The following is a 15946-nucleotide window of genomic DNA, read 5'->3' on the forward strand; positions in this document are numbered from 1 at the left end:
GCATAGTGTTATATGCAAATTTTACATCTAGACCCCTAAACTATTATCTATTTTGAGATAGATTCACTTATTTATTTTATTTATTGTAAGGGCATACCAATAGGGTCGAATTAAGTGGATTTGGATTAGATCGGTTATATAAACACGAATTAAGTTAGGAAGCCACCGATAAAAGTTGTGGTGCACATCTGAGTTAATCATCTTGAATTATTGAAAATTCTAGTTTGTCAGTTTGTCTCTCTCCCTATCCTTCATGTCTCTTGTTTGACTCATCCAAAGGTGGCTGACCTAGCATCATCTAGAAAACGCCATTGATGCCTACCCCGTCGACCGGTCACATCCCCTTGACCCAAAGGAACGACCTTCCTTCTCCCCCTTCACTTTTTCTATTGACTACAACTACCTATCATCATCGATGCCACCTCCACCTTCATACCACTTACCCTAACTTTCCACCACCACCGTCCTTTTCGGCACCACCACATCACCGCCAACTTATCACCTCCATCTCATACCTAGGAGCTTGTGCCTCCACATACGAAATCTCCATAAGGCATCTTGAGATCACCCTCGCACCGGTTTGTCACCTTCCACTTGTAGTCACTTTTTGATCGATATCTCATGATCTATAATACTGATTTGTGAGATCATAGGTTTATTGGAAAGTTATCTTCTACGGCAACATGATATCCAAATTTTAAGTAGATCCAACGGTTAGATTATTCAACATATCTCTTTCTCTCTCACACAAAGTTATACCCCAAAACTATTCGGACGTTGTTGCAGATCGAATCAAGCCGTCTCTATCTCCGATAGATCTAAGAGCGTATTTAGATCGAAGTTACTTGTTCTAATGTCTTACATGGAGAAGCAATGATTCTAATGTTGACTATCTTAAAAGGTGCAGAAGTTAGTCATAGGAAAAAGAATCCAGATCTTTAAATGACTATTCGAAGCTTGTTCATATTTGTAAGGGGAATTTACATACAACACCTTATTTTTATAAACAAAATTACGGTTTACACCTTATATTTTTCACTATTTAAAAATTAAACCCTATTTATTTCTAAAATAACTAAAATGACTAAAATATCCTTAGTATGACTTGATTGATGACATTTTCATAATTTTATTAATATAGTTAAATTAATCTATATGTTTGGTTATGGTTAAATTATAGGACTCAATTTATTGTTCATTAAAAAAATAGGATTTTATATATAAATTTTCCTATTTGTAAAGATTGGACCAATTCACTTCTAAACTGTGGTTGTAATCTAGTTTCTAATTAAATATTTAGTCTATAATCTATTCTCAAAATAAATTAAAAAAAAATCTTCATATAATATCATGTTGGTTTTTTTTTTTATATATAAAGGAACTACGTAATAATTAATTTACACCCACTTCAGGTAGGTCAAAACCCAACAACCCACAGATCTCCACACCCGACCGCAGCACAACTTGCTTGGGCAACATCTTACCCTGGTTCAATGCCCAATCAGCAACCATGTTTCCCTCTCTCCTCGTATGGAAGATTTTACGCATCTCAAGGTAGTCAAGGGTGGTCTAGCGCTCATCTATCAAGGACCTGATCCTTCATGGACAACCGATTACTTTTCGAAGTACCCTGGCCAATTCAAGGGAGTCCATCTCAACCTCGAGTCGACAGACACGTTCTTCTCACGTATTGTTTCAATCCTCTACTTTTTTTTTAAAAAATATTAGAAATTCACCTATCCTATCATCATTATCATGATCTACAAATGGTTGTAGGTTTCTAAGATAGAAGACATTCGCCTCCCCCCATCATCATCATCATCATCATCATTATGTTCATTCATATCATTATCATGATCTACATATAGATAGATTGTTAATAAAAGTCCCACCATGTGAAGTTGTAGGTGAATCCAAACAAGCTTTGGTGGGCTCCACCATCTCTGACATGACCAACCAAAGACAAGCCACCGTTGTATGTTTTGTTCTACATTACAATAATTTAACCTTCTCCATTAATTAATTCTTAGTTTGCATTTGTTGTTTTATCCTACCAGATTCCCTCAACTATGTCCTAATTAATTAGATGTTGATGCTTTTATGTCTCATTCCACTTAATTTCTATAAAAATTCTTTTCCTAGATACCAGGGTTTGAGTTTTTGACCACCATGCACTCTTTTTTTTATATAATTTTTTATCGAAATGGATTACCGTCTAAATTTATTTATCGAATGTAGTCTAATTCATTGTAGTTTTAATAAAAATACCGAGTTGATCAATATTTCTAAGAACACCGATAAGTTCATCAGTTTTTTATCGCCGGATGTTTTTTTTTACGGTGTTAATTCAAATCTAACTCAGAGTATTTTCTGTACATATTCGCTAAATTATATGACTCGATTTATAAATAGTAAAAAATATAAGATATAGATTATAATTTTATTAAAAAGTAGGGTATTATACGCTCATTTTCCTAAAATTAATTAAACAACTGAGTTTATGCTCGATTACGGGACAATCTCATCCAGAATCGGAAATAGATTTATTCAAAGATATACTAATTGATTTCCTCGAAACGGCGGTTTGCCATTTTTGTCTCTTTGCTATTAAATGATTACAAAAATCTACTGTTTTTTTCCCTGTCGGCCCAACCTCCGAAACTTGTCTCATGGCCTCACCCGAATCCGGCAACGGTGGCCACGTACGGCACCGGCTTCGTCCTTTAAGTCGGAGATCACCGCCTATTGAGCTCGAAGCCGTTGCCGACTTCACCATTCCCCGACATTAATACCTCCACCTTCCCCCCCCCCCCTCTCTCTCTCTCTCTCTCTCTCTCACAGTGGTAGAACCGTAAATATCATCTCCCGAGATTCCTTGCCTCTCTCCATTAAAGACGACGTCCTAGAAAGCTTTCCTCGCTTTCTCCACCTCAAACCCTAACCCGTTTCACACCTCTCCCTCTCTCTGCGCTCTTTGATAACTTTGGTCGCATCGGTTGCTTTGCTTGCTTCGATCCGGTCCTTGCGTTGGTTTAAAAGCTGGAAACCCTAGCTTCTGGCGCGGCATTCTGAGTCTCTGAGGAGGTCGATGGCGTTTAAGGTATGGTGGTAGTGTTAGCTTGCGATGTTTGTGCAATGCGTGTGGTTTCTCCTCCTTAATGGCGTCGAAGTCGATCTCTTGAGCTCGTTTTTTACTGGCATTTCCGTTTCCTGAACTGATCTAAGTGTCACAGTTGTGCTGCACTTTGTTCTGGAGAAAACAAGTTGTCTTCTTTTTCTGGTTTACTGCTGCCTATTTTGATTTGTGTGATTAATTTATATAAAAGGCGGTTCCTTTGTTCATGTGGTAATTTTGTAATCCTCCTCCACTGGTGGTGAATGATTCTTTTATTTCTTTTTCTTTTTCTAAAAAATGTTCTTGGATGTTGCTGCGGATCCTGAATGCTTCATATGTGACCATGCCCATCGCTTCTATTCTTCTTTTTCCCCGACTTGTTTGCTTCGCTTCGTTAATCCAAAAAGAGCACTCTTGTTCGCCCACAAGAATACGTATTGATCGGTGAATCTTAATGCCCCTAAGAGGCTTTAACAATTATTTATTAATTTTTAGAAGAGACGTCTCTTTTCTAAACATCTTATGTCGCAGGGACTAAACAAAACGTTGTATGTGATTTAGCTCAGTCTTTATCCATAGTCAAGGAGATCAATCTTTGAGTAGTAGGAGTCATAAACAAAATAAGCTGTACTTATGTAATGATGGCATGTTTTAACTTGATTTTTTGATGTTTGGTATTCTTTAAATTATGGAAACCCATGTAGTTATAAGGCTATATCTAGTCATATATATATTTTTTTCCCTTGTGCATTCCTCTGGATCTCATTTTAGCCTCGTACTGAGATAGACAGTCTGATATGGCCTATGGGCCCAACTTCTTTGTGAGGTGTCTCTGCTACCTTGGGAAATTTTAGCAATCATATTCCTTTTTCACATTTATGCCTAATTCAGTTGTGGCTATCAAGATGAACATTATTTTTTTGTTGTTGTTGTTGCTTTTTTTTCTAATTGTTAAGAACCTTACTCTGGCTATTTCAGATCCCTAAATAGTGAGTGGAACACACTGGAGCATCAGTACATCTCTTATTTTTTTCTGCTTCAGATGCATTTAGCAACTGGTACAAAGAGTTTTACTCCAAGGATATCTCTGTATGTTTCTCCTGGTATACATATGCTGATGGTGTTGCCCCTTAGATTGTGTCTAATTCCTCCTCTTTTCCCCTAAACTTACAGCAGTGGATGCTTCTGTTAAAAAATTGCAGTTGGCACTTTCTGCAGTACTTATTATGTGATAATTTTATAGGTGAGAAGTCATATCCTCTCAAGAACTCCAGGTTTCCTGTGGCTACTTCTATTGGCTTATTAATTAATTCTTTGATGAGTATAACTGATTCACTTGCATATATATATTCTTATATTAGTGAAATGTACCTCATTCCTTTTTCTTGTTCTTGTGCTCCTGGACATTAAGATAATCTGGATTATCAGTTTGCAAATAATCCTGGAAGGACATGAATTTGCATTTCTATTCTGAAATTCTTTTCTTACAAAATTCATTTTCCTCTTTCTTCTACTAGTTTGTTTAGTTAATTGTGCTGCATCAATATCCACAAGCAAGTTCCCATTATTGTTCTAAATTATCCTTTTCTATTAGTGATGTATCCTTTCTTAAACTGTCAAAAGTAGAATGTTACACGAAAAAGACCACCTCTAATCACATTATATCAAATAAGCTTTCAATACAACTAATTCATTTTCATTTTGTTTTCTACTTACAGATGGTTTATTTAGAAACAAAGGCTTTGTATTGGTTCACTGACTACACATTGGCAAAAATGAAGAGGATAACTCTCACTTGGTTATTTCTTATGTTCCTACTCTGCATAGCTTTTGGAACCCATGATGTTTACATTGTGACGATTGAAGGAGAGCCTGTTGTGAGCTACAATGGTGGTGTTGAAGGATTCGCTGCAACAGCAGTGGACTTAGTAGAAGAGATGGACATCACCAGGTACCAGATTTTCTGCTTATGCTCTCTCTGGATGTTCACTTTCAACATTTATTATTTTCCAACGAAAGTTATGTAAAGTGATTACTGTTTAAGAATTTCAGCATCCACTTTGCTGTCACTGGTTATTGTCATCAGTACTTAGGCATGTTCCGATAATGTTTTTATGGGCAATTGATATTCAATATTAAGTGTTGTCTACTAAAACGTGGATTTATTCAGGCCAAAAATCATGTTACTCTATGAAAGTGATATAAGAATCCTATCATTTGTTGGTGGAATGAATATAAAAATGCTCTTTGGAGGCTACTTCCTAGGGAGACTAATTTGTGGAAGTAATCTTTATCAATGCAGCCTGGATTGATGCCAACTTTCTCTAACAGCAACTTCTGGAAGCACACACTACCATTCTGCTTGATCATTTACCCTCCTATATTATCACTTTGGATATGGGTTGGATACTAAGAGGATTCTAAGTGGCTAATTAAGACCAATAGATGAACTAGAGAAAAAAGGTGGGGTGCTATTTATGACTAGATTTTATGAAATCATGTAAAGAGCATATCTTGGAAAATGACTAATTTGTAAGATTGACTATAAAATGGAATGGTTTGTGGACGTTTATTCTTCTTATCAGTATGCGATATATATTCATTTGCACTTATGATGTTCGAAAGATTTCATGCTACCATATTTGTTTTACCAAAGCAGTGAGGCTGTAACTTCATATGCCCTTCACCTTGAGAAGCAACATGATGAGCTTCTTGGCTCACTCTTCGAAGTCGGGACTTATGAGAAACTTTATAGCTACAATCATCTTATTAATGGTTTTGCCATTCACATGTCCCCATTACAGGTAACTTATATCATTAGGTTACTTAGAAGAAAACACAATTTTCCTGCCACATTCTTGTCCTCATTATTTTGTTTAATTATTTTAGTTCTGTCTCATTAGGCGGAGGCTTTGAGAAGAGCTCCTGGGGTTAAACATGTGGAAAAAGATATGAAGATAAGGAAGCTGACAACACATACTCCACAGTTTCTGGGTCTGCCAACTGGAGTGTGGCCCACAGGAGGTGGATTTGATAGAGCTGGGGAAGACATTGTGATTGGTTTTGTTGACTCAGGAATTTATCCAAAGCACCCAAGCTTCTCTACCTACAATTCTGAGCCCTATGGACCTCTTCCTCGTTACAGCGGGAAATGTGAAATTGATCCAGAGACTCAGAGGAACTTTTGCAATGGCAAAATAATTGGCGCACAACATTTTGCAAAAGCTGCAATTGCTGCAGGAGCATTCAATCCAGAGATTGATTTTGCGTCACCTTTAGATGGTGATGGTCATGGAAGGTTAATGTTTTCAAATTTGCAGAATTTTTTGCACCCATTATGCAAATAATATCCTTCAAGTTTTACCACATGATAGCAGGTACACTAGTAAAATGTGATCTAAATCGAGATGCAAATATCAATTGCTTCTATTTACAATTTTGCACCACAATCATTTGCTGGTACTGCTATTTTGTCGATAGAAGCTTATGTCATGTGAAGCAGTTGCCTCTTGTATTCTATCATGTCAAGTTCTGCTTGATTCCATATGTTATGTCTTTCATAGAGTTCAATATCCTACTATTATAAGTTGCAGTTCTTTCATTTACCTTGTCTTATTTTAGTTGTCTTCTGTAATTTGACTGGTTGATGATAATCATCTTGCTAATGAGTAGCTTCACTTTATCCTGTAATGACTGGAAATATCTAAAGCACTTCATATTTAATAGGTCATACTTGCATAAGTATGTGCTTACTTTTATTAATTTGGAGACTGAAAAAGTTTTAAGAACTCAGGATCCCTTTACCACCAATTTTACAATATTATATTCTTTGAGTTCCATTAATTGCAGAAAATGATGCATCGTATGAACAGTTAAACATTGACAATTTTTGTTGATATCATGATTGTTTTCTATGGAAAACAGAATTTCTAGTAAATTTCTAGCTCTTAGATCATGTTTTGTTCTTCACTCATGGTATAGTATTTAATTTCTACCGTTTCAATTTTTGTTCACTCTAATGTTATTATTTGTTTCCTGCCAGTCATACGGCAGCAATTGCTGCTGGAAATAATGGAATCCCAGTGAGGATGCATGGCTATGAATTTGGTAAAGCAAGTGGCATGGCTCCACGCGCCAGGTTAGCCATTTTAGAAAATCTTTTGATTAAGCCTTAAGTGGCTTGTTTTAGTGTACTCAAATTAACAATAGCTTTGCCAATGCTAAATAATTGGTGCCATGAGTACTCATAAGCTCATCTAATGAATTTTGCTCCATCATTTCTGGATGCTTTTCTGTGGCACTTGTTTCAAAAAAGAGGGTTTGTGCTCAATTTATCATGAGGTGGTTTGGAATTTTTTGTGCAAGTTCTTGATGGTGGTTAAATGATTGGATACAGTTGTGGTGTGATGATGGAATGCTTAGAACTTGAAAATTTCTTGTTTTACCTGCTTTAGCTACAGTTTTGGTTCCAGAAGTGTCACATTTCTCTGGTTTATTCCTCTCAGGATTGCTGTGTACAAGGTTCTTTACAGGCTATTTGGTGGATATGTGTCTGATGTTGTGGCAGCAATTGAGCAGGTATGCACAAGATCCAATGAATCTGGTACAAATGATAATTAGGGCAGGCTGTCATATGAGTATATCAAGATTCATGATTCATGATGGATGATGCTTCTTCAAGGATTGATTTTCTAGTTTGCAAACAACTTTACAGATTTGATATCTTGCATATAAAGCAATTTTCTATTTATTGGTGCAGCAACCATTGAGAGCTTATAAATTGCCATCACTTGTAAAACTATGTGAGATTTGTGAAAATTTAGTTTGATCAGTATACTTTTTCAAGGAAGTCGATATGGTAATATAGAATGCATCACTTAATGTGACATTGTGATGTTATGCTTGCTCCTTTGCATCCAAGAGGTTAGGGTTTCAATTCTTGGAGACAACCTCTTATAAATAAGGGTAAGTTTGCATACAACTATTTCTCCCTAGACCATGCATACCTGGAGCCAATGATCGCCGTGCCGATGACATGCCGACAATGTACTGACACGTGGCACGAGGGGGGGGGGGGGGGGGGGGTTGCACGTCACCCTTCTAGTAGCTTCGTCACTTCGCATGCCGCCGCTCGAGCTCAAGGCATCGTTCGTGCTGCGGTGAGCGTAAGGTCTCGCGGTGAAGGGTGAAGATGAGTAATCTCCCTCATCCTTTTCTCTCCCTCTCTTGCAGCATGGCCAGCAAGTTCTGTGGCACGTGTTGTGCCGACTGATGTTTGACACGGTCCATGCTTGGAGCCTCACAAAAAAACCGATTCTTAGATTTGTCATGTGGGAAGGATTTACCTTATAATTCACTTTCTATTTTTACTCTTCCCTTTTGTTCTAAATAATGAGTGTAATTAGACAGTTGCAGAGAGTAGGAAAAAGGATAATGTCTTCTAGAAGTCTGGCTTGTAGATAGGTGAGGAGAAAACCTCCTAGTCCCAATGTGCTGGCTGTTCACCTTGGTGGAATGTAGAAAACAAGGCTGGCTGAAATGGAATAGCTATAGAACTTTTATGCCAAACCTAAATAAATATATTTTTACTATGAACATATTTATTGTTGGAAATCCATAAATATTTTCAAGCCAACTAAACATATTGTACTTTTACACATATGAGAATTGGAGGAGAAAAATGTAAGGTGATGTGTATGCAGGCCTAGGCGGTCATATGAGGTGAGTGGCTACATTGCAAAGGTGGATATTTTCCAATATATGCCTGTTACAAGTTTCTTGTAACCATACCTACTTAAAGTTTCTTTTTCCCTCTGTAGATCATATGGAATACCTTCCTATCCCTTAAGATTACACAGCCATACCCAGATTGTTACTATTCTGTGACATCCTATTTCAATGTTGGAACAGGCTGTTCACGATGGAGTTGACATTCTTAATCTTTCTGTTGGGCCAAATAGCCCACCAACAGCTACAAGGACCACATTTTTGAATCCCTTCGATGCTGCACTTCTCTCAGCTGTAAAAGCAGGAGTATTTGTTGCCCAAGCTGCTGGCAATGGAGGTCCCTTCCCGAAAACCTTGGTGTCTTTCAGTCCGTGGATTACTACTGTAGCTGCTGCAGTTGATGATCGTAGATACAAAAATCATTTGACGCTAGGAAATGGAAAGATACTACCTGGTCTCGGACTATCACGTAAGTTTTTATTTCACATTTTATTCTCATAGAAAGTAATTAAGATAAGAGTACATTACATTTTACCATGTATAACATGAAATCTTCAACTCAAGTTGTTTCTTCTGAGCTTTCTGATCTGCCTATATAAGTGTGGAATGTACACTTTCTAGTCTGGACATAGAATTGTAGAATTCACACTTTGTAATCTGCATGTCATTGTAGATATCTCTAAATAAAGTTTGGAGTAATTCTGCATAGTACAAATTCATCTGTTTATTGAAAGTTGAAAGTTGAAACCTCATTGCCAAACATACAAAAAAATGACCTTTGAAAAAAAAAATGATGATTTACATTTGAAAAAATATTGATTCATTCTTAGATTTTGTGTATTCTTCTTTTATTATATGGATTCCATGACGAGCTATTTTCTCATTGCCATATACTTCGTATTTTATTTGCAACATTCTTTTACCTTTTCTAATAGCTTATCAATCCCTTCACTGCATTTTGACAAGTATATTGGTAGCGAAAAGAGAATGTTTCTCTCTATAAAGATCATAAGAGATTGGTAGAAGAGAGTGAATTTTGTTGGACAACAATGGAAAGAACTTCTTTAGTGGGAGTAATGTGATGAGGAAGAATGATCGGAGAGAAAAGAAGAAAAGAAAGATTCAGCTTCCTGTATTAGGCAATGTCCATTAAATGCATAAGCATGTATCCATGAACTTGTTTTTTTTTCTCTCTCTGCCTCTTTCTCTCACTCTTTCTATGGAAGTGTAGAGCCAAGGGCAGTCTAGTCCAAAGAAAAGTTGTACAGGTTCTACAAAGCAAAAACAAAATTAGGTGGTCTTGCAAAATGAAAATTCGGTGTAGCCCTATTTTCAGTCAAAGACTATTCTTTTTAGCATGATTATCACTATTCTACTATGTTTCTAAATCATGTTGCATGGAACTATAACATTTTATTGACCATTGGAGATATTATCTTATATATGCCTAATAAGAAATCTGTCACTGGCTGATATCATAAAGACAGAGGTAACCGAAAATACGAAAAAGAAAGGACAGGTGAATAGTGTGGCATTGATGAGGGCTAGCATTAATAACCGCATTGATGTCTAACAGTGAAAATATGATGTTCCCCCTCCATTATCCAAGGAGTAAACCGGGACAAAAGCCTGGAAAAACCTGTTCCACCCATAACATGGAAGAGCTAATCCTGGGTATCCTTTTTATGATCACTGTGCAGAATCTAGTTCAACAAAGAGTTAGCAACAATTGGTGGGATAACCAAGATTTCTTAGTCTGACCTTTATTTTGTAATCTTATATAGTGTTTCTATTGTCCAAGGATCAAAAGTCGTCATCTGCCATCTTTCTTTCTCATCTTAACTATTTCCATGTCTAGAGGACTTTCTTGTGGTTTTGCTTCTGTTATCATCAGAGGATCAGTTTGCTTTTACGCTTTAAAGAACCTTCAACTGGCTTTTCTATTAATGGACTTTCAAACTACAGCTGCTACACACGGGAATAGATCATTCAACATAGTTTCTGCATGTGATGTGCTGCTGGGTTCATCTACTGTAAAATACAACCCGTTGGACTGCCAAAGGCCTGAACTTTTGAACAAGAAGATGGTGGAGGGAAATATTCTTCTTTGTGGGTATTCCTTCAATTTTGTTTCTGGCACAGCATCAATCAAGAAGGTGTCTGAGACAGCCAAGGCTCTTGGTGCTGCTGGCTTTATTGTTGCCGTGGAGAACAGTTATCCAGGAACAAAGTTTGATCCTGTACCTGTCAATATTCCTGGGATTCTGATTACAGATGTCAGCAAAACAAAGGTACTCAATATCCTGATGCTAATTGTGCCAATCATGTAACTTGTTTATCTGCAATATAATATTAATCTAAGTTCGAGCTACACTATAACAGTAGACCGCAACATCGTATGTGAAATCATGCTTGCCAATTACACATCTTTTCTAGTTATTCCATGTGAAAAAGAAGATAATTGAATAAAAAATTCTAAAAAATTGAAAGGGCACAGAAGAATATACCATAGCTGGAGTGTCCTTCGTAAAGTAGGATAGAAGATGAATATCATACATCATCATCACGAGATTTTTGGTTTCTAACTTGTTACGGAAAATATATAAAATAATCACAGTGCCATTAGTGCAACTGTTTAGCCAACTACTCAAATAGCATATTCCTAGTTCTTTGTAGTACCATAATTTTGTATGCAATATGAGTAACTGAATTTTGTTTTCCTAGTGTTTCATTCTTGCGACGCTCTTCCATCCAGATCATCATACATTATATGCATCATCCCGGACTAAGAATTAAGTATCTGTTTCCAATATATTTGCTTTAAAATTCTTTGGATATAGGAAATCATAGACTATTATAACTGTTCAACAAGGAGAGACTGGGCCGGGCGACCTAAAATTTTTGAAGCAACAGCCAATATTGCAGATGGTTTGGCGCCTACACTCTATAATTCAGCTCCACAGGTTGCCTTGTTTTCTTCCCGAGGACCAGATGTGAAAGATTTCAGCTTTCAAGATGCTGATGTCCTTAAACCAGATATACTAGCTCCAGGAAATCTTATTTGGGCTGCTTGGGCACCAAATGGAACAGATGAAGCCAACTATGTAGGTAAGAAATATACAAGATTGATTAATTTTTCCGCCTCTCTTAAGTGAGGTACATGATAGAAAAAAGAAAGTTTGAACACTCTGCTTCTTGTACTCTTAAGAAAATTGGATTTTGCTGAAAGTCAATGAGAATTGTTCTGAATAGCAGCTTCATATGTGGCCCTTGGGCTGTGGTAGGGGGTAAACCGTCTTGCATATGCATTATGTGGTTTTTATATGCAGCCCAACTGCAGATGAGCTGCATATACATATTTGCCACGTGCAGATATAGAGACCACAGACTCTGCATTTGCATATGTGCCCTCACAGGCATATTATTATTATAAATTGTATTATTGATATATGGTCTTTCTAGTAAGGATGGCTGTGCCGGCTATTGGCTACCACGGCATGACATAGCACGTGCCGCAAGAGAGGGGGACTACTCTCTCATCTTCACTCTTCAACCTTGTCGTCGTTGTCGTCGCTCGCTGCCGACTGCTTTTAACAGCGAGCAGATCACTGACAGGAGGGGTGCTGTGCGGCACCTCTCGTGCCATGTGCCAGTCTGCCACCGGCACGGCCATCGTTGTTTTCTAGTGATTACTATTTTGTTAGTGGTAGCATCAACACATCCTCTTGATTTACTTAAGCAATCATATGATAAAAAAACCTCACTATATTTGTGGATAGGATTTTTATGAAGATCTCCAAAGAATATATAGCTGCCTTTGCCTTTTTATTAGTTAATTACTGACAAAAATATTCAACACACTATGTTCTTAAATTACATATATAGTATTGTTGATATTTGCTAGACTGCATAGGAATCCATGAGTAATGACTGTGGGCACATTTTGGAACATTTTCTGTGAGAGCAGATTGTAGAAGATTGCTATCTCTTTTCAAGAGTAGAGTAGTCACTTTAATCTTCTTGATTGAACCATCATTGTTTTGGAGCAATTCCCTATAATTGATTAAATGTGAATCATATTATATTTTCTTGTTATGTCCTAGAATTTATGTTCAGTTATTAATTAGGCAATTCAAGATAATAAGCATCTTGTAAATCAACAAGATATTTTCTGATTACTTTAAAAACTAGTCACTGCAATGTCAGATCTTCCTCTTAGTTTATTAAAATGCTCTTATGTTGGAATGTGCAGGAGAAGGATTTGCAATGGTATCTGGAACTAGTATGGCTGCTCCACATATTGCTGGGATTGCAGCCCTTATCAAGCAAAAGAACCCCAAGTGGAGCCCAGCTGCTATCAAGTCAGCCTTGATGACTACTGCCAATACACTAGATAAAGGGGGTAGACCTCTTAGAGCACAACAGTATTCTGGTGAAGAAATCATGACACTAGTGCGAGCAACACCATTTGATTATGGGAGTGGTGCTGTTGATCCAAAAGCTGCACTAGATCCTGGACTCATACTTGACACATGTAAGTTTAATTGATTGATTCTAAAATAGAAGAGAAGATAAAGAATAAGAACCATGGCTTGGTTGACACAACTAATTACATACTCAAATCTTTTTCCATGGCTTGACTGTAAGGCCTCTTCAGATAAGGCCTGCCACTGTGCACCCTGCAGTTTTGGCTTCGAGCCTCTGTAACTTCCTCTAGATTTGGAGGTATTCCTGCATCTTGTCCTCCCTAGAATCTGCAATGGCAAAACCCTCATCCACTAGGACATTTTTTTTTCCCTTTTTCACTACGAGCTTTCTCCTAATTTCTAGATTTATCACCAAATTATGCAATGCTTCTATTACCTGCTACTTCCCTACTCAACGGAGGTTAAATTTAGCTTTGCTTTTATTTAAGTCGCCCTTGACCTGTGATTTTGTTTGATGCTTCAGCATTCAAACTCTTGAATTCTGAACACAACTCTTGTCCATTTGATCTATTATAGTGGTCAGGGACATGCAGTACATTATTGGTCTCAGTCAGAGAGACCAACTAAGAGAGTATCAGGTCACGTATAGCATGTCGCAAGTAGCACTTTCAACGTGTCAACTATAACAGGCCTACCAATATTTTGGATTTTCAGTGTTTTTCAATATATGTGGTCAACCACAAAACTAGGGAACTAGTCTTTGGATAAATATGTTACTTGATTCGCCCTTCTGTTAATGTGATGTGTTTTTGTTGACAGCTCATGAAGACTACATCAGGTTCTTGTGTTCAGTACCAGATGTAGCTCATGGCGAGATATCAAACATCACTGGTTCTGCTTGCAATGCCACCATGAGCCATCCAACTGATCTCAACAGCCCTTCGATCGCCATCTCCCGTCTTGAGGGGACTCAGACAGTAAAGAGGACAGTGACGAACGTGGCCGATACGGAAACTTATGTCATCACTACAAGGATGTCGCCGGAAGTTGCATTGGAGGCCAGCCCTCCTGCTATGACAGTGTTATCAGGAGCTTCTCGTGAGATAACTGTGACCCTCACAGTCAGGTCAGTGACCGGCACTTACAGCTTCGGTGAGATTCTGATGAAAGGTGATAGAGGGCACAAGGTAAGGATCCCAGTAGTTGCTATGGGCTACTGTAGTTAGATGACTATAAGAAACTTTGAATCATGTTGCTATTTTTTGTAGTATGATAGGAATAAAAGCTACAAAGTATAAGTCTGTATCTCTTATCTGTACCTGTACACCTTTTGTGAGACCTAAACTGTAAGGTATTAAGGACATGGCACCCACCCTATGTAATGAGCACCCTTACCTTTTATCAGTGCATCGAAATCTCATACTATTATAGTTTTTTCTTTTTTGTAACCTAGATGTAGATGCATGCATTTCTCCTCAACAGATCCTCCTTATGATCATAAACCACTTGTATGCTGAACATCTTTTGAGAGGATATGGGATAAATTGGAGACTTGCAAGGAATAACCTTGAGTTAATTTACTTTTAGGTGGTTGACAGTATCTCATAAAAGAGATTTGTTTCTAAGACATTAGGGAAGGAAGAGATTGTGCTTCAGGTATGTAAACACCCATCACTATAGAGAACAGTGTTTTCTTTTCAAACATCAAATTATTTTTATTTTTTGTTTTTATTTTAGAAGAAAAGGGTTATACCCAATTATTTAGACAGGAATTAGAGAGGGCAGGGAGGAGGGAGCAATGTACAGATTACAAGCATGATCGGTTACGGTACCGAAAGATAGGTTACGAAATGATTCCTTTAATATCTGAATCTATTACAGGAATCAGTTCGCGTAACTGTAACTTTCCCAAAGAAATTTGGGATGAAACTTCTTGCATAATTCAGGATCCCCAACCATGAACGTGGTCCTGATTTCGTGGCTAGCTCCGCTTCAGATTTTTTTCAGAGACTTTCTTAATGATGTTGGGCTGAAGCTGGACTTCGCCCCTTCCGATGATAGCGCCAAGGAATTCGATTTGCATGAGCCCATGTTGCTGACATCTTTCCAGTAGTATACGGAGATGATGTTTGGCGTGTGCGTCCTCCGTCTGCGAGAATACTAAGATGTCATCAATGTAGACTGCTATAAATTCTTCTGTACCTTTAAAGCAGTCGTCCATTTTTAAGTCCGAATGGCATTGCATAACTAGCCACTCGAATAATCCCTGCGGCACCCAAAAAGCTGTTAGTGGGATGGATTCTTGATCCATCATCACCTGATGGAATCCACTCTTTAGATCGAACTTTGAGTAGATCCTGCTCCCTGCGATGCGACCTTCTTAATGATAGGGTTGATCCCTGGGAGGGAGTATTGGTCCTTCTCTGTATTGTCGTTGAGACGTTTGTAGTTAAAGACCATCCTCTCTTTGCCCTTTTTGACCTCTCCCGTCTTAGGATCTTGGGTTGTCCCTGATTGGACAATTATGGCCGTTGTCCTGTGTTTGCTCTGTGAAGGTCTGATGATTCTTGAAGTTGTATGTACTCTAGATCATCAATGTCAGGAACAAGGGCTAATGCAGCAGGTGGTCGCTCCAGTATCCAAGATTGCTCTGACCGTGAACGGTGCTAATCCTGGA

General features: G+C 37.8%; 1 protein-coding gene across 5 annotated transcripts; it reads left to right on the plus strand.

Annotated features, from left to right (window-relative positions):
* Positions 1-2827: 2827 nt before the first annotated feature.
* Positions 2828-14673, plus strand: LOC140760266 (subtilisin-like protease SBT2.5). 5 transcript variants are annotated; one of them, XM_073097153.1, is made up of 13 exons: positions 2828-3100; positions 4094-4204; positions 4289-4358; positions 4834-5066; positions 5772-5919; positions 6019-6413; positions 7158-7253; positions 7621-7693; positions 9026-9311; positions 10808-11133; positions 11683-11950; positions 13095-13376; positions 14089-14673. In XM_073097153.1, the coding sequence occupies exons 4-13, from the start codon at positions 4834-4836 to the stop codon at positions 14493-14495; spliced, it is 2514 nt and encodes an 837-aa protein (XP_072953254.1). In that variant the 5' UTR covers positions 2828-3100; positions 4094-4204; positions 4289-4358; the 3' UTR covers positions 14496-14673. The 5 variants fall into 5 exon arrangements, with proteins under 5 accessions (XP_072953254.1, XP_072953257.1, XP_072953255.1 ...); XM_073097156.1 differs by having other exon boundaries at positions 4292-4358; XM_073097154.1 differs by having other exon boundaries at positions 4094-4173.
* Positions 14674-15946: the final 1273 nt, after the last annotated feature.

This window comes from Typha angustifolia, chromosome 5 (assembly GCF_048772165.1).
Source record: "Typha angustifolia cultivar Huaian chromosome 5, ASM4877216v1, whole genome shotgun sequence".
Classification (NCBI taxonomy): domain Eukaryota; kingdom Viridiplantae; phylum Streptophyta; class Magnoliopsida; order Poales; family Typhaceae; genus Typha; species Typha angustifolia.

Excerpts from the sequence above, each read along its gene's own strand:
- LOC140760266 (XM_073097151.1), top strand. Across the intron at positions 9,312-10,807 it reads ACCTGGTCTCGGACTATCAC|CTGCTACACACGGGAATAGA; the intron begins GTAAGTTTTTAT and ends TTCAAACTACAG. Across the intron at positions 11,134-11,682 it reads CAGATGTCAGCAAAACAAAG|GAAATCATAGACTATTATAA; the intron begins GTACTCAATATC and ends CTTTGGATATAG.